The sequence below is a fragment of the Hermetia illucens genome, chromosome 6 (genome assembly GCF_905115235.1).
Source record: "Hermetia illucens chromosome 6, iHerIll2.2.curated.20191125, whole genome shotgun sequence".
NCBI lineage: Eukaryota > Metazoa > Arthropoda > Insecta > Diptera > Stratiomyidae > Hermetia > Hermetia illucens.
Genome location: NC_051854.1, coordinates 30,143,258 through 30,165,028, shown reverse-complemented (window position 1 = coordinate 30,165,028; position 21,771 = coordinate 30,143,258). Strand labels below are relative to the sequence as shown.

Below are 21,771 nucleotides of genomic sequence, written 5' to 3'. Positions count from 1 at the left end.
GATTTCTGATAATAGAAATCCGTTAAAGACCGGAATATTTGCATTTTCAAGCAACGCCAAACAAATAAGATGCTCTGATCGGAAAGACTGGGAGGGGCTGTCTTGGAATTATCATTGGAATTGATACAAAGTTCATGGTAGTAGTTTGTCGTTATGGGTAAATGATGGCTTCTTGTACTGTCGTCTAGACATCTTAAATTGGGTATGTTGACATGGAAGGTCACATATCTACATATATGCACATAGTAATCCAATCTCAAATTCAAACAGAAGATATTTGCTGTTCAGACTTTTAGTGGAAATATGATGTATAGAAGAAAGTTCAGTAGACAAAACGGCAAACCATATATGCATACCTCACGGTCATTCAGTCTTTGTATCTATTTAGCTATTCATTATATAATAAAAAGATAATTCCACTACGATAACAATAATATCTTTTTATTGAAAGGATTCTTCTGTTAGTTATAAAAGGTCACGACCCTGTTTTACCATTACCACAAAAAAGTTAAGACACAAATTTCGTACCAGGCTTTCAAAGTTAGTTAGTTTAGCTAACTGGGGGAAGCCGCAGCTCCGAGCACTCAGGCCATTGTTAGGTCCATTGTACTATCCCCGTAAGTCGCCTATTCAATGGCTTTCCACCTATGGAGTCCGCAGGCTTTAGCGAATCTGAGAACATTCTCCAGAGGCAGAGGGTGTGCAGATTCTTCATTGAGGAAAACCTTGCCAAGGTGTCTTCGTCTGAGATCTGAGGATGCCGGGAAACTGCATAAAAAGTGCAGGGCCATCTCCTCCTCCTGCTCACATTGGCTGCACATAGCCGAAACCACTACCCCAATCTTTTCCATATGTTAGTTTAAGGAGCAGTGTCCTGTAAAAAGCCCTACTAGGGTTTTCATGTTCCACTTCTTAAGGGACAACAAAAATACCGCTCTAGTGGCCCTAGGCTCTTTCACAAAGATTTTCGCTTGTCGGCAAGAGTCCAAATTTCTCCACTCGGTTGCGTGAATCCTTGCAATTTTACCCTTCAGAGTAGACTTGACAGTAGATGGTCGGATTCCAAGAGTTGGTTCTGGCCCCACCATTGTGGATCCAGACCCTCGGCGAGCCAGTTTGTCAGCCTCCTCATTACCGGCGATGTTAGAGTGCCCCGGCCCCCGAGCAGCACCTGATGGCAACTCCACACCAACTGGCTTGATATGTCGTTGCCATTTACTGCTGATGATGCCACCCGGCTGTCGGAACAGATTCGAATGATGCGACCCCTCCATTATTGTCGCAGACATTCTTCTGCTGCCAATGAAATGCGATATATCTCCGCCTGGAATATGGTCGTCATTTTTCCGAGGGGTCGGGCCAGTTCTATAATCGGATTATCCGAGAACACCCCTGCGGCCGATCCATCCTCCATGACTGACCCGTGAGTGAAGATTATTAGGTCTGTAATCTGAAATCTAAAAAGACTCATGGCCACTTGTCGACCATTCCAGGCTGTCAAAGTACTCAGATGGCGGTAATGGATACCAAAAAACAGAATTTGCCTGCGTGCTAGATAAAGCTTTGCAAAACCGACATCATCGGTTGCAGCGCTCCAGTACTGAAAAATCATAGAAAAATAAAGGATTGCGTGATGAGGAGTCGGTTTTCAGTTCGAGTTTCACCAAAATTTTATCGGAGGTAACCTCTGTTAACTAACTGGCGGTTTTTTAAGGTGTTGTGTATAAAACAAAACCTGTCTGTCTGTCATAAGCCCCCCCCCCTCACGAAATTTGGTTACATACGTGTGGTCTGTGAATCCCTTCATATATAGCATGCAGCGCTATATACTGTTCAATTTAGGAGAGCTCTCCATTTTTGCGAAAGGGATGTGAGCATTTTATTCACAGAATATGGTCACGTGGGGTATCACATATTACTATTCTGTGCAAAAAGGGATCGGTTCTGTTGCGGGTGAGTAGACAACTGCAAATTTCCATTCGAAGCGCCATGTTTGTAAGTTCCGTGTTTCTGCGTATAGAAGTACTAATTTGGTCTGTGGTCAGAATGTTACGCGTGGTTGCAGCGAATTGACGCAGCTCGTTGATAGGAGCTGAAGCAAGTACTTCAATAATTCGCGAAAAGCTTGAGTAGTTGGACTGGGAACAAAATGGTCATCCGCTTTAGGAGAGTCTTACGGGCGGCTTGACTGTACGGATCTCCAGGACTTTGTCAAACTGCGATAACTCGCAAGCCAGCCAGCTTGAGACATTCCTTGCGTGAATGATTTCACGCACCCGTGTACAATCATGCAATTTTAAACGACGCACTCGAAGTTCTGGCAATTGTTGGGGCATTCGTTTAATACTCTCATGATAATTAAGGCCATTTTCAAAAAGTGCTAACTGAGCCCTTTTGTTTGATATCATACATGAACATATTCTGTCAGAAAAAAAATGTACCCCCTGCCCCTTGATTCTAAAGCAAAATGATGCCACTCATTGTATGTAAAGGGACTCATAAACCGCATGTTCCCACCAAATTTCGCAAAAGGCTCAAACGTTTCCGTGTAAATCAGGTGTGACGCGATGAAAAGGCAGACAGACGGAAAGTCAGACATTAATTCGATTTTGTCTTGTTTCACACAAAACCCTAAAAAGAGTTTGACTAATACCTCGTACAAAGCTTGTTTAATCTCTAGGGGATCACCTCAGCATCGCGGTTTAATCAATCATATCATTTTACACTATGCGCTCATACTTTTGGCACTGTGTTACGTGACTTACCCTGGGAGCTGTTTTGAGCCTAGCACTTGCAGAGCATCAAGCGAGTTAATAGTGAAACTGAAGAACAGTCTGACCGTGTAGATGTCATATACTACATAAGGAGGGAACAGTAAATACTATACCCAAGGATACTTGTACAATCAGTTTATTTGCCGGCAGCTGACCCTACAAGATAACTTTTGAGGCAAGATGTGAAGTGAAAGATAGTCTTTGTTGGTGCAAAAATTACTGCACTGCACTGACGGTAAAACTATCAGCATACGAGTAGAGGATTTCTACCTTTCCCTTAACCATGCTTAAATACACCATTCTCAGACAGTTTCTGACCTATTCGCAAAAAAATCCCTCCCTATCTGACACGAGATTAACATTTCTCTAGCGAGAAAACTACATATTTACTGACTCACAGATTTATAGCACTCTTACAATCGACCAACTGTCTATATTTGCCTGCTTTCGTACAAACAACCACACATGTGCATATATCAGTGGAGTTTTCAACTTTCCGTTGAGTAAACGTAGTATTTTGTAAAACATTCTAAGGACAGTCTCTGTTACTAAGTAATTTCTTGAGACCCTTCCCTATGCCAATTTCCGCCGGAAAGATAGAATAAATTACTCTCCCCAAGCGTACATCGTTTCAATCCTTTGCGGTTGAACACGAAGATAATTCAAAAAATATTTCCTATACTCTCAACTAAATTGAAATATTCTTCGGCAGCGTAGTGGCTTTAGTATGAAATCCTGCCAACCATCCCCGATCCCAAAATATGCACCAGAAGCACATTTTTCTCGTCCTGGAATAAGTGCCCCATATTGTTTTTTTCTCACTGCAAAGAACAATAGAATACCTAAACAATTTCCCCCGAATATTATGCAGGAGTACCCACTTCATGGACTCATGGACTGACTCACGTAAATTGGAAGACAAAATTCCTTACATCAATATTTCATAACTTAGCCCTTCCAATGACGGAGGCGACGGGACGGAAGACGCAAAAAATGAAATGGAGAACTTGAAAAGAATGAAAAATGCTCAAATTGCAGAAATTTTATTCATTCCTCCCAATAAATCTGCTTTTCTTTTATTTTCCAGGTCAGTCTAACTTGGCACCTGTGTTCACCCAAGTTATGAATAATTTGGCTCTGTCAGAGGCGACTCCTGTTGGCACGGTCGTCTACACCCTGGAAGGATACGATCCTGAAGATAGTGAAGTATCATTTGGATTAGTTGGCACCGATAACTTTAAAGTGGACCCAAAGACGGGCGAAGTGACTATAATTAAAGCATTGGACCGAGAGGTAAGGAAGTGGGTGTTGAATAATTTAATGGATGAAGTATTATTTACATATATTAATTTGATGAGGGTAAGTAAATGGATGGAAGGACGACAAAGTAAGTTTGGGGTGAGCATTAATAATGAAATGCTATTCGATTGGGGAAAAGTCCATAGTAACTTGCTGAAATTAATTATCTTTGTTCTACTGTGCGGGAAAACGTTTTTAGATGGATTTACAATTTTGATACGAGGTTCTTTTAGATAAAAAGGGTGAGAAAGTAAGGGGTTCCTTGGCTGGTTAAAATTGCATCCCGCCGAATATTTGGAGGTACCACATCGCACAGCCAGATTATATTGTGAAGGAAACTGCAGTCCTTATATGAGAACTATAGAATCGCCAGCTGCGGATAGTTTAGTTAGTTTACTGGGGAGAGCCGCAGCTCTGAACACTCAGGCCATTGTTAGGTCCATTCTAATATCCCTGTAAATCGCCTATTTAATGGCTTCCCGCCTACCGCGTTCGCAGGCTTTAGCGAATCTGAGAACATTCTCCAAAAGCAAATAGTGGGCAGATTCTTCATTGAAGAAAACCCTGCCAAGGTGTCTTCGTCTGAGATCTGAAGAGGTCGGGCAGCTGCATAAAAAGTGCAGGGGCGTCCCCTCCTCCTCCTCACATTGGCTTCACATAGCCGAAACCACTACCCCAATATTTTTCATATGGTTAGCTGCCAATGAAATGGCATATATCACCGCCTGGAATATGGTCGTCATTTTTCCGAGGGGTCGGGCCAGTTCCATAAGCGGATTCCCCGAGAACACCTCTGCGCCTGATCCGCCCTCCATGACTGATCCGTCGGTGAAGATTATTAAGTCCGTAATCTGAAAAGACTCATGGCCATTGTTCAACCAATCTTCTCTTTCGGTGATTAAGATGGTGTATGTCTTTTCAAAGACGAATCTGGAAATCATACGATCGGTCGGCATCAGAGCTACCGGACGTTTGACAGGGAATGTCCAGATAGACGCATGACCGTGTGATCGAGTCTATATGCGTCATTGGCTGCTTTCCGTTTCACCTTCAAATGAATGGGGAGTAGATTTAGGATAGCTTCAAATACCGCAGTCGGCGTAGTACTCATGGCTCCAGTAATACTTAGTCAATCAAACCTCTGAATTTGCGTTGGCAGTTTCCTGCTGTTAGCAAAGTTCAGTCTCGGTCACCAGACGATGCTTGCATACATCAAAATGAGTTTTATTATGGATGTATGCATCTAGTGCATCCGTTTGGGCATTCCTACAGCACCAGAGCAATCTGCAGGATTTCTGATATTCTTCCTGGATATGGTACTTCCACGTCAACTTGGAGTCGAAATGTACTCCTAAATACTTCACTGTTTGTGCCAGCTTGATTGCCGCCCCTGCTAAGGTGGATAGCGTATAGTTGCCCCACCTGACGTTCCTAGTGAACATAATTAGTCCAATCTTTCTAGCGATCACCGTAAGTCCATTGCGGACGCTCCAACTGTGGATTTCATGCAGAGTTGCATTCAAGCGGTCACATACTGTGTCCGAAAACTTGCCGCTAATTATTTTTTGTCCTCCATACTGTCTTGCCGCGAATGAGGCATAACTAAAGCCACCTTCGATGTCCATGAATATGTCTAAGGCGTATTCTTTTTCGAACATCGCCTTTTAAAAGTTTGCCGTGAGTTCATTGAGTGCTGTCTCCGTGGATTTGCCTTTCTGGTAAGCGTGTTGCTTATGGTGAAGTGGCCACTTAGAAATGTGCATCCCTTATGAACCGATCTATTAGTGTTTCTAGTCCTTTTAGTAGAAAAGACGTTATACTGATCGGTCGGAAGAGTTTGTCGTCTATGTAGGTGGGTTTCCCTGGCTTAGGAATGAATAACACCTTCACATCAAGCCAGTTAATTGAAATATAAGCGTGTGCTAGGCATGCGCGATATATATTCCGAATATGTCGACTCCGGGCGTCCATTTCCTCTATTACTAGCGCAGGAATGATGCCATCATGACCTGCAGACTTGTATCTATGGCACGAGTTAATGCCCCCCCCCCCCCAAAATCCTTGTCGTTCTCCTCTGTTTTGCCAAATCCGAGTTCCACCATGGTGTTTTACCCTTCTTTGGCATCTTGAGTGGACAGCTTTCTCTCATGTTAGTTGTGATCATCTGGGTTGTCTTTTCAATTCCAGCAATCTGTTTTACGCGCATTTGGAAATGGAGTCGGTGGAGGTGAATCCATGCCCATTACGAAATCAATGCGCCTGGGTTGCGAGACTCTGATATTATTTGATACTTTCCATTCTCCGACCAAAGCCGCGATATCAAAGGTTGCCACCGTGATGTTAATGACCTCTCGCCTGACCACGTTGAAGAAGGTGGGTTCATTACCCAAATTAAGGATCTGCAAATCAGTTCCATCCTGCTATTACCCCCATGCCTCTACTTTTGGCATATTGGGTAGCTCTGATGAATGTTCCACTGGGAACGTCTTCTGCGTCATAGGGGGAATATTCAGAGCATCATAATATCTCTTTATCTCTCTGTTGACTCTTTATGGTTAGTTAAGCCGATGTGGTCTCGTCATCACATAGGTCGTTAACTAAATTAGTCGGGGTCGATCACCTCCATTGGCATACAGCAGGTCAGCATGTTGGAAGTTTAGGCCCCTGACCCCACCAACAACCCACGGTTCTTGTATGAGGTATATAAATATCTTGCAGCTATTAATCCGACGACTGATAAGTGCAGCCACCGCTTCACAATGCTGCGAATTTATTTGGGAAATATGGCACCTCGTCTACGTTTCAGATGAAGATGGCCAGGGCGGTACGACCCCTTCAATGGTTTTAGGAGCCGACACTTGTAACGTGACGGTCCCTAGCCCGTAGTAGAGCAGCCCGATTTTTGCCGAACCTTTTTAACATCGGGTTTGGGAACGCCGATTCTGAGAAAAGTCCCCGGCCTATCGGCTCTTTTTCCCGTTTTGGGAAGTGTTGAGGTTATTCTGCACACCGAGTTGTTCCAGAGCCCCAGCACCATTCCGCTCTTCTTCTGGAAGCCAGAGGAAGCACTTTTCTAACATTTAATGATGGTAGCTCAGAGATCATTTTCAGAGTTAGTCACGCACTTTCCCACACATTGAGGGAGGAGCAGTACTGCCTGAGCCACTCGTTCGTATCTTCGTCGGCAAAGTTTAACCGTAACATTTTACGGTACACACCTAGCGGCTCAAAGCAAAGCTTAATGCCTTGCGCGGAGCCAGCCCCGACAGCTAGGAGGAGTTTCCGTCTAACCTGTTCGCACTGCTCAGTATCGGACCGGATGGAGGAGAATCGCCATACAAGACCCATCCATCGGCTTAGATAGCCTTGGCTGCAAATTAAGGCCTAGCCGTTGCCGGCCGCACCCTCTTTGCTGCATTTTGTGTCGAAGAGTTAGGATCGTCCGAGACCGCTGCCGGTTCGGTTTTCCCTTAGCAACCGGTGCCCCAAACGATCCTCTCCCCTCAACCTTGACGCAGCAAGTGGCGCCGATTGGAACCTGGAATCAAGAATGCTGAGAGGAGAGGCCTGCTTCGGCTCGTCCGTTAAGGACTGAGTCCCAATTACATTGATTCCCACCTGCGTAAGTGGAGAATTTGAGTCTAGACTCAGGTTTGATATGATTACCAATTTTGATAATAATAATCGTAGGTGCAACAATCCATATTGGATTAGGGCCTTGAAGTGTGTTAGAGCACTTGATTCAAAACCGTGATAGTACACTACAGTATACCGAGAGGCAATGTGAACCACCACACTCCCTGAATCGTGTTCTCGGCTAAGCCAGTAACCAACTTTACGGCACTAATGGTTGATCGGGCTCCCTGTTTACTCCCACTGGGGCCACTTTTTCATGGAGAATATTCTGAAAATTATAAAAAAAAACGACGAAACAACAGACAAGGAGGAAGAGCTGGGTGCGTTTGGGCGGAGCACAAAGATGCGTCGTTCACCGCAGCGACCAGTGAAAGAGGCAACGAGGGCTGATATACCCGATGAGACACCGGGGCGCCCAAATAAAGAGGAAGCCTCATCAAGTGGTGCGACTGACCGTGCGGGCATGGCAACTCCACTACCTTGCAGTGCCCCTGTCCTGGAAGTAAGCTTAATGAGAAACGCTAGTCCTGAGCAGATGGATTTGGGCACAAATCGAGTGGAAATGCATTCGACCGTCCTCGCTAGAGCCGAAGAGGAAAGGCTCATCCGAAAGTGCGCAGCAGTGGTGAAGCGTATGCGGTCGGCAACGTTCCTTGAGAGAAACGTCAGTAAAGGCGTCAAAAACGGGCTGATGGAACTGGAGGAACTACTGGACCGCGTTTCCTTTTATAGACGCACGTGGAGAGCAGCGGAAGACGATTGTAGAGCAGAAATAGTCGCACTCCCCGCTGAGAATGCTGCTTGCGTTAAACGGACCGCAGATAGTCCTCTGCAAAGTGAACAGGGGAAAAAGCGGAAAGAGGACGACGTGCCTGAAGGAGACTTTATCGAAGTAGTCTCCAAGGCCCAAAAAAAAAAGGCGAAAAAGGATAAAAAGAAACAACGGACTCCGGCGCCAGAGACACGTCTGTCCAAAAACAAGGAGGCTGCCAACCCAAAGCCAGTAGCGGAAAAAACGAGGACACGAAGAAGGACTAGACCGTCGGCTCTGCTCATTAAGCCGACGGAAGGCAAGACATTTGCGGAAGTCCTTAGTGAAATCCGCTACAGGATGAAACCCGAGGAGAACGGAGCAGAGGTGTCTTCGATACGAAAAACGAGGAGTGGTGGAGTTCTCGTCGAACTGGGCCCAAAGACGACCAACAAGAGCACGTTCTGCGAAGCGGTCAAGGGGCTATTGGGGGAGAAGGCCCTTGTTTCCAGCCTAGAACCCATGTGCTCTCTGGAAATACGGGATCTTGACTGCCTCACAGAAAAGGTCGAAGTAGAGGAGGCGCTAAAGCGTGAATGTCCAGAGGTAACCAATGCCCGGGTAGCTATTACCTCTGTAAATGCTCGAGGCCAAAAACTTGCCGTGGTGGATGTCCCCGAGCAATATGCGAGGAAACTCCTTAACAGCGGGAGAATCAAAATCGGATGGGTAGTATGCAGGGTACGAATGCGGATAGTCCCCACCAAGTGCTACAGGTGTCTGGACTATGGACACACGTCAGCAGCTTGCAAGGGTCCGGACAGGAGGACAGCATGCCGGAGATGCGGCCAAGCGGGTCATCAAGCGAAGACTTGCAAGGAAAGCGAGAGTTGTGTTCTCTGCAGGGATCGTGGTGCATCTGGCGAAAGCGTCGCACACACTGCGGGCTCGGGACGGTGTCCGATCTTCAGGGCGGAATTGGAGAGGGCTAGGGTGCGAACGCCATGATCCGCATTTTGCAAATTAACATGCACCGGAGTGCAACCGTTCACCAGTTGCTAGCACAGTTCGCTGCGGAAGTAAATGCTGATCTAGTGCTCATTAGCGAGCAATACCGAAACAAGGACCCGTCCTCATGGTATCTGGACTTATCGGGCACCGCTGCCATCTGGGTTCGGGACGACGCTCGACTTCGTGTTCTTGCCGAAGGCCGGGGGGACGGATTTGTCTGGATCCGGTGTTTAGGGATAACGTTTTTTAGCGTTTACCTGACGCCGAATGAGTCGATTCCGGACTTTCAACGCCGGCTTGATGCTCTGGAGGACGCCGTTTCGAGCACGGAGGGACGAATCCTGGTTGGCGGTGATTTTAATGCCAGGGCTCTTGAATGGGGCATGCCTCAATCAGACTCCAGAGGGAAACGGATTCTGGAAATGGCGGCGAGAACCGGGCTCGTAATTTTAAACACCGGATCCACGCCAACGTTTCGACGCTCAGGTTGTGAAGGAAGCATTCCCGACATCACTTTTGCGTCGGAATCTCTGGCATCATCGGTGGACGGGTGGCGAGTCCTAGAAGACTTCTCGGCAAGTGATCATCAGTACATTGCGTTCGAAGTGTTTGACGCTACTTGCCGGCGAGCACCAACACAACGTTCCCCCTGCGTGTGGAATGTCGCGAAGGTGAACATCGGAAGGTTCGTCGAAGCTCTTGGAGCAGGTAGGGCCGCACTGGGGGGCACTCCGGGGGGTGGTGGTGTCGCAGCTGACACCGTCGTAAATTCAGTGATGAATCTGATAACGACGGCGTGTGAGGCTTCCATGCCCCGGAGGGGCCCCAGGCGCGACAAGCCTTCTATGTACTGGTGGACGGCGGAAATTGCCGACCTACGGAAGGAGTGTCATAGGCGGAGCTTATGAGCTATCTAAGCCGTTTGGCACAACGTTTGTACGCCAACGAGGAGGCATGTGCCATAAAGGCACAATATAGATCAGCAAAAAGGAGACTCCGCAGCGCTATAAATAAAAGCAAAGCTCGCGGCTGGCAGAATCTTGTTAATAAGGTGAATGAGGACCCGTGGGGACTTGGCTATAAGCTTGTCACTCGGAAAATCGGGGCTCTGCGGAAGCCCTGCATACTGAGCACCGACCAGATGGACCGCATTGTGCGGGCATTGTTCCCCAGACACCCTGTACGGGTTGATGTAAACAGCGCGGAAAGCCTCGTGGATTGCCCCCTTTTCACAATGGGAGAACTCGAAGAAGCGGTTCTCACTATGAAAAACAGGAAGGCACCAGGTCCTGATGGCATCCCGGCGGAAGTTTACAAACTGGTGTTCCGCCAACGGCCAGAATTGCTGCTCGAAGCGTTCAACGCGTGCTTGAAGGAGGGCATTTTTCCTTCTTGCTGGAAAGTGGCCAGACTCGCGTTGATCAGTAAGGGTAAAGGAGATCCGGAGCTCCCGTCTGCATACCGACCGCTGTGTATGCTTGACACGGCCGGAAAAGTGCTCGAGAAGCTCATCAGGGGTAGACTCGCTGAAGCGATCCGTGCTGCCGGGGACTTATCCGCAAGGCAGTTCGGGTTTAGAACAGGGAAATCTACAGTGGATGCTGTTATGGAGGTCGTAGATGCGTTTAATCGAGCCGGGGCGCACAGCCGCCGATCTCGACGGATAGTGCTCCTCATAACGCTTGACGTCAGAAATGCCTTCAATTCCGTAAGATGGACAGATATGCTGGGCACACTAGAGAACTCCTTTCACGTGCCAAGTTATCTCTTGCGGATATTGAGGGATTATCTGAAAGACCGCTCCCTGTTCTATGAGACGCTAGAGGGCCAGAGGAGGATGGAAATCACGTCGGGAGTAGCGCAGGGATCCATCCTAGGGCCGGACCTCTGGAACGCTTCCTACGATAGTCTGCTGAGACTCGATATGCCTGAAGAGTCGCGCCTGGTCGGTTATGCAGACGACGTTGCGGCACTTGTTGCCGGACGCACTGTTGAACAGGCGCAAAGCAGACTTGGCATATTGATGCGACGGGTAAGCGGATGGATGACTGCTCACGGTTTCAACCTTGCGCTGGAGAAAACTGAAGTAGTCATCCTGACCAGAAGGAGAATCCCGACCTTGCGTCCCATATCGATGGGCGAGTTGATTATAGAGTCAAAACCAGCGGTTAAATACCTTGGTTTAATGCTCGACTCAAAGATGAGCTTCTTCGAGCAAATCAAAGCAGCCGCGGACAGGGCTGCAGCAGGAGTCGCGGCCTTGAGTCGGCTAATGGCGAATGTGGGCGGCCCTGTATCAACTAGGAGACGTCTCCTCATGGGAGCAACGCAGTCCGTCCTTCTCTATGGTGCGGAGGTATGGGCTGATGCCCTTGACAAGGAGGTGCATCGTAAACGCCTAGCTCAAGTGCAGAGGCGGGGAGCTTTGCGAGTGGCGTCTGCTTATCGCACTGTCTCCGAACCGGCTGTGATGGTGATTGCGGGGATGATCCCCGTTGCCCTCCTTGCCAAGGAGCGCAAAGCTATCTATCGCCGTAAGGGCGAAAACTTAAGAGAAGTGGTTGCCCGTGAAGAACGTCAACGCACCCTTAACGAGTGGCAAGTTTCTTGGCAAAATGAGCCAAGGGGCAAGTGGACTGCGCGGCTCATCGACAAATTAGACTCATGGTTGAACAGAAAGCACGGTGAGATTGATTACTTCCTTACCCAACTTCTAAGTGGGCATGGAGGTTTTCAGTCTTACCTGCACAGGGTTGGGAAGGCGCGATCTCCTGATTGTGTGTTCTGCAATAGAGTGCCGGATGACGCTGAACACACCTTTTTCTCTTGCGAGAGGTGGGATGGCCTCCGCCAGCAGCTTTATGCAGACACAGGGGAGCTCTCTCCAGACAACATTGTCAGAGAGATGCTGAAGAGCGCTGGCAGCTGGAATCGTATTGCGCATTATGTTCGGGCTCTTCTTACTACGAAGAAGATTGAACTCGACCGGCAGAGGGATCGGACGGTAAGGGGTTCCCTTAACTAACAACTCCCTTCCTCCCCTCCCCTCCCGTTGGTGAAAGGAATTCCCTGACTTGAAGGCTCCCAAAGCCGGGAGAGCGGGAGGGCTAGCCCGAAGTAATGTGTCAAACGGTTCCAGGCTAGTTCTCTGATGACAGGGAGGTGTTTAGTTGGTAGTCCGCCAGCGTGCTTTTGCGGGAGTCCAACACTCTGTGCGTAAACGCATTCACCTACCCTACTCCAAAAAAAAAAAACTGGGGCCAAATTCGAGATTGAGTTCAAGATTACCATTGAGGAACTCAACTAAGTCAGCAATGCCATTGCATGTGCTATTCACTTATACCCTCCCCAACATTCTTTCCGTACCCTCTTGGCGGACAACCCCTTTCACTATTGACCTTTCAAAAGCTGAGTGTAATCTTCGATGACAAACTTCGTTTCAGTTCCCAATTGATTGACATCATCAATCGAGCTTCCAAAATGTCTGGTTTTATCTTAGGTTCTGTCACGCTCTTGAAACTGTACAAAGTAAATTCACGCGGACCCCCTTTTTTAAAAAGAACTTTTCCTGTGTGTACTATCCATCACGGCTCCTTGCCTACAGCAACCTTGATATATGTACCCTTTTCAAAGTCAGCAATTGCCTGATGGATTGCTCGGCCAACTTCAATATTATTGTTCTCATTGCCTCTTGTTGTACACGCAGGATGGACATTTTTGAAGTCCCCTTCACGGGGCTCGACTCTCTACTTTCACTCCCCGATCCCGAGCCTACAACGGCCTACAGCTTGCATACTTCTTCCTCAGTTTTAAGTCTAAGTTAAGGTTACTCCTCCCTCTGAGAACCACATGTAACTCGGAGTTTACTTTCTGTGCATTGTCACTAATTGAATAAATAAATAACTTTCCTAGGCGTTACATGCTTTGGTAATGCATTATATGATATGAAGAGCTTTATTCACGAGACCACCAGCGTTAGTGAGTTGGTCTAGGCCCACTTCCACCTGCTCATTCAATACTTTCATAGACCAACTCAATGTGTCTAAGATAATTGCCTGGTGATCGACTTCGATCCTTTGCGTTATTCTCCCTGCTTTCCCATTCAATAGCCCACGCATGAAAATCACCGACAACCACCTTCAGACTTCGTTCTTTTGCGTCGTAAACAAGATTATCTAACATGAATAATTCCACTGACCAACTGAGTCATGGTGGAAGGGATAGGTTGGTGACTGTAAGTCCTCGTTACCACTCCACAGTCGAATTTGTGACCCATACACCCCGGTGACGGTTTCTGTATGGTTCACTTATGATAGCAATTTTCATATTAAATTAGTACATGAGCTGCTCAAGTAAATCCTGAGCGACCCTGGAATGATTGGAGTTTATATGGATAAACTTAATTTTTTCTCATTGCAGTCAACGCCTTCCTAAGTTCCGGGCATTTATCACTTCAGGTCATGCGCCGGTTATCTCGTCCCTCCTTTCCTTCCCCCATTTGGATTTGGAATCTCTACTAGTATGCGCGCGAAGTGTTCAAGCATCTCTTTGGTGAAGACCCGACGAGAGGGAGTGGAATTCTGTCAAGATCCTTGCCCTGAATATGAATCTCATTTGTTGAGGATGCTGGGAGTCCTGAGTCCGCATTCAGTTGATGACGGTGCGGACCACTTGGGAAGCAACTTACTTACTCTCTTGTGGTCCATGGACTCCTCTTCCTTTTATTAAAAATCTTGACTGAAGATTCCGTCCAGAGCAGAGGCAACTTATCAGACGCTGCATCACCTCTGCCCCGGGAGCGTGGCCCCTCCTAGGGCTGATTTCTTTTCAATATAATTCGCACTTATATCGTGTTTGCGATTATATATAAATGGAGCGATTTTGATCTTTGATAGATCTCATATTTTGGGCTCTTATTGTGAGCTCTTGGCTTAGTTACGAAAACCATTGGTTTTTCCCAAGCTGACTTTTTTCAGCTCAAACATGAGATCCCCTTTTTGGGTCGTTCGGTTCTTGTTGACATTTCCGCCTAGAACCTTAAGGTCAGGATTAGCTTTGATTTTTTTAAGTTTTTGTGTAAAACAAAACCTTATTAGAATCGATTCGATATCTGTTTGTCCGTCTGTCTGTGTTACTTGGAAACAGGTGGACCAATTGTCATGAAATTAGGGAGGAAGGTGTGGTTTGTTAATGTCTTTACATATAGCAAGTGGCATCATTTTGCGCTGAGTGTAAGAGCAAGCTGTTCATCTACGTGAAAGGGGGGTGTAAATTTTTCTTTTCACAGAATATGGTCATATCGGCACCATCAAATGAAAGAACTTGATTGGTATTTTCCTAAATTGATGAAATTTTTTGATATTAGGTAAAACATAGGGGAGTGAGGGCTCGAAAAGTGTGCCCCAAAAAATCCAACTATTAACAAAGTTGTAGAAAGTCAAAATTGTATGTTTCACTTGTATTTATTTCGAGACGTGTATGACGTCATCATTATATAAAGTGAACTCATATGAACGGCAAAGTTGGAGCTTGGAATTACATATGTATGTATATCAAGGAATATTTTGAATTGAAGGTATATGCGAATGGGAAAACCCAAAGGGTCCAGCTTCTGGTATTCTGACTTGTTTAGTATTTCCGCGTAGGACAGACTGCCCTTGCTGGAGATTACAGTTGCCTCTGGGCAGATTCGAAACTTTCTTCTTCAGCTTTTTGTAAACGACCTTGGTCCATTCTTCATTCCCGTTCCCTTTCAATTTCGTCGCTTCTATCGCCGACGTTCCTACTTGGGTTTTTTCCATTCCGTATTTTTTGTTGTTGCTGTCGGAACTGTTAGTGTGGCTTTGTACCTCTTAGGTACCTGCTGATTCCCTAGGGGATTACCAGTCTTTTCGCGTACTCTTTTGTCTGGTGGCAGGTCGATGGCACTACGGTTTAGTTTCACTTGGGTCGCCTGTTACATTATCAGGAAGGACACCTTCGGCTTTTTCTTGGGTTCACTTTCTTTTTCCTACGACCTATTATAGCGGAACTAAATGACTCTCACCATATTTTTAATAGCTTGGTGCACGCTGTGCTTGTCCTTAATAAACTCGAACAGGTGAACTATTTTTGATACAAGCTACATGAAAGGTTATTGCTGCTGCTGGTCAGGGTTTCTGCTCTCAGTGAGCCTCGGGCGGATTACGCCTTCTAAACCTTAAAGGTATTATCATGCCTTTTCAAAAACTCAAGTGCTCTATTCTGCCCGGAAAAGTCATCAACTACATCGGGTGCTAAATGACGCCTTATAACTTTTGAGATGTAAATGAACACTAGTTAGAGATTCCAAGCCTATTGAAGTGAGACCTATTTAATAGTAATATTCTTGAACTTTCTTTTCTTGGAAATTGAAGATCTTAGTAATTCAAAACGTTTTACATCTTCGCAAGCTGCACTAACCAATCAAACTGAAAATTTGTTATTCGCTCTTGGATATAATAATATCGGATACGTCCTAGAGAGAGTATTACTATGCAAACATATATATATAATTCCCATTAATTACCATAATAGCATTGTACTATTTCTATAGGAGCCCGTATGAATCGATAATCCATTGGTGGTAAATATTCACAAAGAAATTTAATAAATGGATTACCATGAGTATAATTGCAGTAATGCTTTCGAGGCATTAAATTAAAATATTAAAACGATTTAAGGGTAGAAATTTTGAATCTTTAATTACATATATTGCCTGGAAGCTATAGCACCGAAACGTACACTAGAAATAGCTCAAACAATATATCTTTTCGAGCGGAATTAAAGATACAAATTGTGGAAGACGATCCCGGGGATTTTCATTAAATGATTTAAATAAAAGCACGTATATTATCCTCTCCCACTTCTTATGCATATATAGAGTTTAGAGAGACAGACAATTTGGCCTCCCTTATATTTGAAAGAAATAAAGGATCTCATAACCACACGGTCCATTCAAATCAGTGTATTTCCGGCAACTATTGCGGATATTTTCAGTCGATTGGGTCAAGTGGTTTCATAAAATGAAATCGATTTACTGCCCTTTTGCTTTCTTCCCGGAGATAGAAATCTTAGTAAAACCATTACGAGGGATTCCTATGTATCGGAAAATTGCACGCCTACAAGTTTACTAAATATCCCATGAGACATGCAAGTGTTGAACAATCTAACGAACAAAAAGTGAATGAGTTCAGAGTGAATTGTCTAGTGGCCGCTATGGACTTTAGTCTTCGCTGACCTGCAAAGACATTTTGGGCTCCCAGTCCAGTATTGACAGTGAATGGATCATGCCCACTTTTTCGATAGATATTTGCATCACTTTCGTTGGGCAGTACCATGGTCAGGGTCATATCCTACTCTCCCTTGCATTTATCTCTCTACTTCATCAATCGGGGTAACCTCACGTTTCAATTACCGTTTGCGGATTTCGCCACTAGCTTATTAACGGATAGTGAAGTTTATGCTTTGCCGGATGCATGCCCGTGTCACTACTATGCTCTCGAATCTGTGACACATCCTTTACGACTAGGGTTTTAAAATGTTTCTTTGGATTAACTACATTTTCTCATTCCAGTTAGAGCAACGGTTAATGACATTTAAGCAAATTTCAGGAAGCATCCTAAGATGAGCCAATTAAAGCATCTCCTTAATGAGCAATTCATAGCAAATTTGGTGGAAAATTGGGAACTGTGAACGCTCACGCATACAATCATTAACATGATTCTACGTTGAATCTAGGGGGAACCCACATATACGCAAAAGGAGGGTGCAATTTTTTTTTTCATCAAATATAGGCATGTGAGGTATCAAATAAAAGGTCTTGTTTAGTCATTTGAGAAGGCGGTCTTAGTTTTGACATTTGTTGGAAAGGTGGAGGTGATCATTTTTTAATGGACAACAGAAAAATCGGAAGGAGGTTCCGAAATACCCTCTATACCGATATCTATTCAAATAAAGTTAATAATAGTATATTATCATTATTTTTCGTAATTGGCTCCAAAACCTCCATTAAGTTCATTCTGGGTCCACGGTGGAAATTGCACTATTCCTAACAAAGTTATAATAAGTGAAAGTTGACGCTTCTATGCAAATTAAAAATTTTTAATGTCAGTATCACGCGGAAGTGGACATTCTCATATAATATGTGCATATGGCTGACCCTGACCAATGTGCAAGGTCAGGTAAAAGCAAGACATTCGACATCAACAACGGTCTACGACAAGGGGATGCCCTATTATGCGTCCTCTTTAACCTGGCCCTCGAGAAAGTGATCCATGATGTTGAGGTAAATGCAAGAGGTACGATCCTCTTTAAATCCACCCAACTACTAGCCTACGCTGACGATATCGACATCATGGGAAGAACGACCCGAGACGTACAAACTGCCTTCATCCAGATTGAGCAGGCGGCGCGAGATCTTGGGCTGCACATCAATGAAGGCAAAACAAAATATATGATGGCAACGTCAGCACCGAAAACCAATCAACCAACAACATCAAATCGCACTGGTCAAACGGCGTTGATAATTTCTCCTATCTAGGGTTGAACATCACAACCGACAACAGCTATGATGTTGAAATCCGCGCACGGTTGTTGTCAGCCAACATAGCCTATTTCAGCTTACAAAAACTGTTCCGCTCGAAACGTCTCACCATAGGGTCAAAGCTCTTACTGTACAAGACTATGATCTTGCCAGTCCTCATGTATTCCTTGGAAACTTGGGTTCTTAGCAAGAGAAATTGCGAACTCTTGGCGGCGTTCGAGAGAAGAATCCTCCGAAGAATTTTTGGCCGCCTACATGAGGATGGACGATTCCATAGCCTACATAACGATGAAATCTAAGAGCGATACCATGACCGTTAGGTTGTGGATAAAATCTGGCTCAATAGGTTACGGTGGGCTCACTTAATCCGTATGTATGAGGATGATCCCACCCGGAAAGTCTATAAGGGCAATATCTATGGTAGAAAAAGAAGACGAGGCAGACCCTGCCTGAGATGGAACGATGGCGTAGGTCAGGATGCCAGACAGCTTTTAGGGATATCGAATTTGTGGACCTCGGCGCAAAACCGGGATGTCTGGAATTCCATATTAAGGCAGACCTAGACCGGGTACCGGTTGTTGCGCCGTTGATGATGATGATGATTCTCAGAAACTATTCAACCGAAAAATCTGAAGAAAATCAAGAGGCTGCCACTATATGGTGCCTAGGCTCCGAAATACCCTCCGTAATAATTTTTTGTAATTGGCTGCACAGTCCCCATTAAGTTCATTCTGGGACCACGGTGGAAATTGCACTATTACTAACAAAGTTATAATAAGTCCAAGTTGACGCTTCTGTGCAAATTCAAGATTTTGAATGTCAGTATCACGCGAAAATGGATATTCTTATATACTATGTGCATATATTATATTGCTAGGTACTAGTCGGACAAAGACAAAGACACTCAAAATGTCTTTATAAAAGAAATACACAAAATCGTTCACACCTGAAGCGTCCAGCTTCCGGGTTCCCGACTTGTTTTATATATCGGTGGCAGTGGAGTGAAATACCGTTTTTGTCGCCAGTGACACCGTCGGGGCAGCAGAGTTCGATTTTTTATTGGGACTTCTTCATTCTCCTGCAAACTATTGTAGAGCATCCTAATGGCTCTCACCATCTGTTTATGCCTTGATAAACTCAGACAATTTAACTACATATTTTCGCTCCAAACTGTGTAAAGGCTAGTTCCGCCAGATCAAGGGTATGTTCTCTAGAATTTTGGCTGAGCAGCTCTTTTTATTTTCTTCCTTACTTTTCAATGCATGCATTGATCTCTCCTCAACCTATGCCTTTGCGGTCGGGTTCTGAATATCTCCTATTCCTTTGTTCACACACTCCTTTTTTCGTATTGTAATTTTTCCCTATTTGATTTTCCATGTGACTGTATTCTGGTACTATTTTCATCAGATCATGATAAGTTAATAGCAACAGAACAACAGAAAAACAAATATGAACATGTATAAAGAACCGGGAATCGGATTCGGGGCAACGAGATTGAGAGGCCCGTAGCCTACACAATGACGAAATCTATGAGCGATACCATGACCGTCCGGTTGTGGATAAAATCCGGCTCAATAGGTTACGGTGGGCGGGTCACTTAATCCGTATGGATGAAGATGATCCCACCCGGAAAGTCTATAAGGGCAATATCTATGGTAGGAAAAGAAGGAAAAGAAGACGAGGCAGACCCTGCCTAAGATGGAGCGATGGCGTGGGCCAGGACGCCAGACAGCTTTTAGGGATATCGAATTGGTGGACCTCGGCGCAAAACCGGGATGTCTGGAGTTCCTTATTAAGGCAGGCCTAGACCGGATACCGGTTGTTGCGCCGTTGATGATGATGATGATGATGAGATTGAGAGGCTGACAGTTAACCAACTGGGTCATTGCATTAGATGAAATCTCAAAATTGATTAACTCTCCTATATAGGTCCACCTTTTGATCCTGAACTACCTCCTGTGGTCCTCTTCCTCTTAAGTAAACGCAATAGGCTTTGTAATCATTTTCGCCGACGAGCGATCTTTTCTTCGTTTACCTTTCTTCGCCTTTTTAGGGGTAATGTAGGTAAGGTCAAATTCCATTTAAACACCTATTTCTATCTAGCTGTTTGCCCTTACCAGCCTTTAAACAGCAAAGCTCTGACATTGAAATGAAACACGTTCGACGTAAGACTTGCAGTTTCGTCGAGGGCAGAGGCAACTCATCAGACGCTGCCTCACTTCTGCCCTGGGAGCAGCGTGATCGAAGTGGTTACAAGGTGGTATCTGCTCCCTTTTATTAATTCAAAAACACGTCATGTGTATGATCGATAGAGGTTTGGTCAATGATCTCCGTGTTCGAGTGAGTATCTGCTGCTATCTCTCCATTATATAGGATATGCTCCTCTTAGTTGTTCGGAATACTATCCAGGCCATGCGTCTCATTTTTAAGGTTTTCTGTAAGACTTAACATTATTAAAATCGATTTATTGTCTTTCTGTTACAGGTACTTTTTTCAGAAACGTTTGTATCGATTCACAGCAAATTTTGTGGGAAGGTGGGACGGGGGGTGGGGGTTTTCATACATGCAAAAGGAAGTATTTTCTCCATGTGGTAGCTTTTGGAGCAATGTAACGCTGAAAGTTCTACTTGGATTTTTGTGTCTCCTTTTTTACGAGAATGCCAGTCTAGCGGCCCCAGTTCTTCACAGTGACTTTTGCGTCCGAGAGTACCTTTACCTTTTAGAGTAGCGTTAACAGTGAAAACAGGTTTTGGATTGAATGGGCTCATACCCACATCAGAAATTTTTCCCTTAGGGAGCCGAGTTTAAGCAGAGTTTATACTGCTTGATTATTGGAACAGATTCAGTACAAATGGCCGCAGACGTCGTGGTGGTTCTCATCGTTTCAGAAATTCTCAGGCAACCTTGCCCTTGGGTCTGTACGCTCTTGCAGCTCCTTCATCATCATCATCAACAACGCAACAACCGGTATCCGGTCTAGGCCTGCCTTAATAAGGAAATGCAGACATTCCGGTTTTGCGCCGAGGTCCACCAATTCGATATCGCTAAAAGCAACGCCTTGCTACTATTAAAGTTAACCTTCCTAGCCACCATTAAAATGATCTTTATTGTGGATGCACACATCCTGTAAACCTGCTATAGTTCGCAGCCCTACAGCATCATAACCACCCGCACAATTTCTGATATGGTTCCTGGATGTAAAGTTTCCAGGCTAGTTTGGAGTCAAGGGGCACTCTTCGATACTTAACTGTTATTGGTAAGTGTCAGTCCATTTTTACCGTAACGCACTAACTGCAGACCACCTGTAGAATTACGCTTTTGTAGTTGCATACTGTGTTCGCAAATTTACGATAGTTACTACGGCTAGGTCGTTCGCAAAAACTTATGCGAAGATTGTTTCTTTCTTTTCACGCTGTAACGGGGCATCATTTATCAGGAGCCATAAAAAGTGGCTGCCTTCAGGGCTTCGTTGAGGAATGCTTCAGAGAATCTCATTATCTCCAATTGCTATCAACACAACTAACGTAATCAGGAAAACTCCTGGCCTGTTCTTTCTTCTTCATTGAGAGAAAAGCTATATTACTATAGCTAGCGGCTCTTGTTGCCGTCTGCAACTTTTGTCTGTGATATTTTACGGTGTACACCTATCGGCTAGGAGCAAAGCTTAGCCTGGTGCAATGATACATAAGCTATTTGCACTGCTTGCTATCGTAGACGGGTTTGTGTCGTCATATAAC

The 21,771-nt window shown here is 45.1% G+C and overlaps 1 protein-coding gene across 1 annotated transcript in view; it reads left to right on the top strand.

Moving 5' to 3' along the window:
• LOC119658982 (cadherin-87A) overlaps positions 1-21,771 on the top strand; it is a 582,773-nt gene that overhangs the window by 462,768 nt on the left and 98,234 nt on the right. Inside the window, exon 6 of the mRNA XM_038066864.1 lies at positions 3,862-4,067. Within this exon, the coding sequence (XP_037922792.1) occupies positions 3,862-4,067 (206 nt within the window). The remainder of the gene's footprint in view (positions 1-3,861; positions 4,068-21,771) is intronic.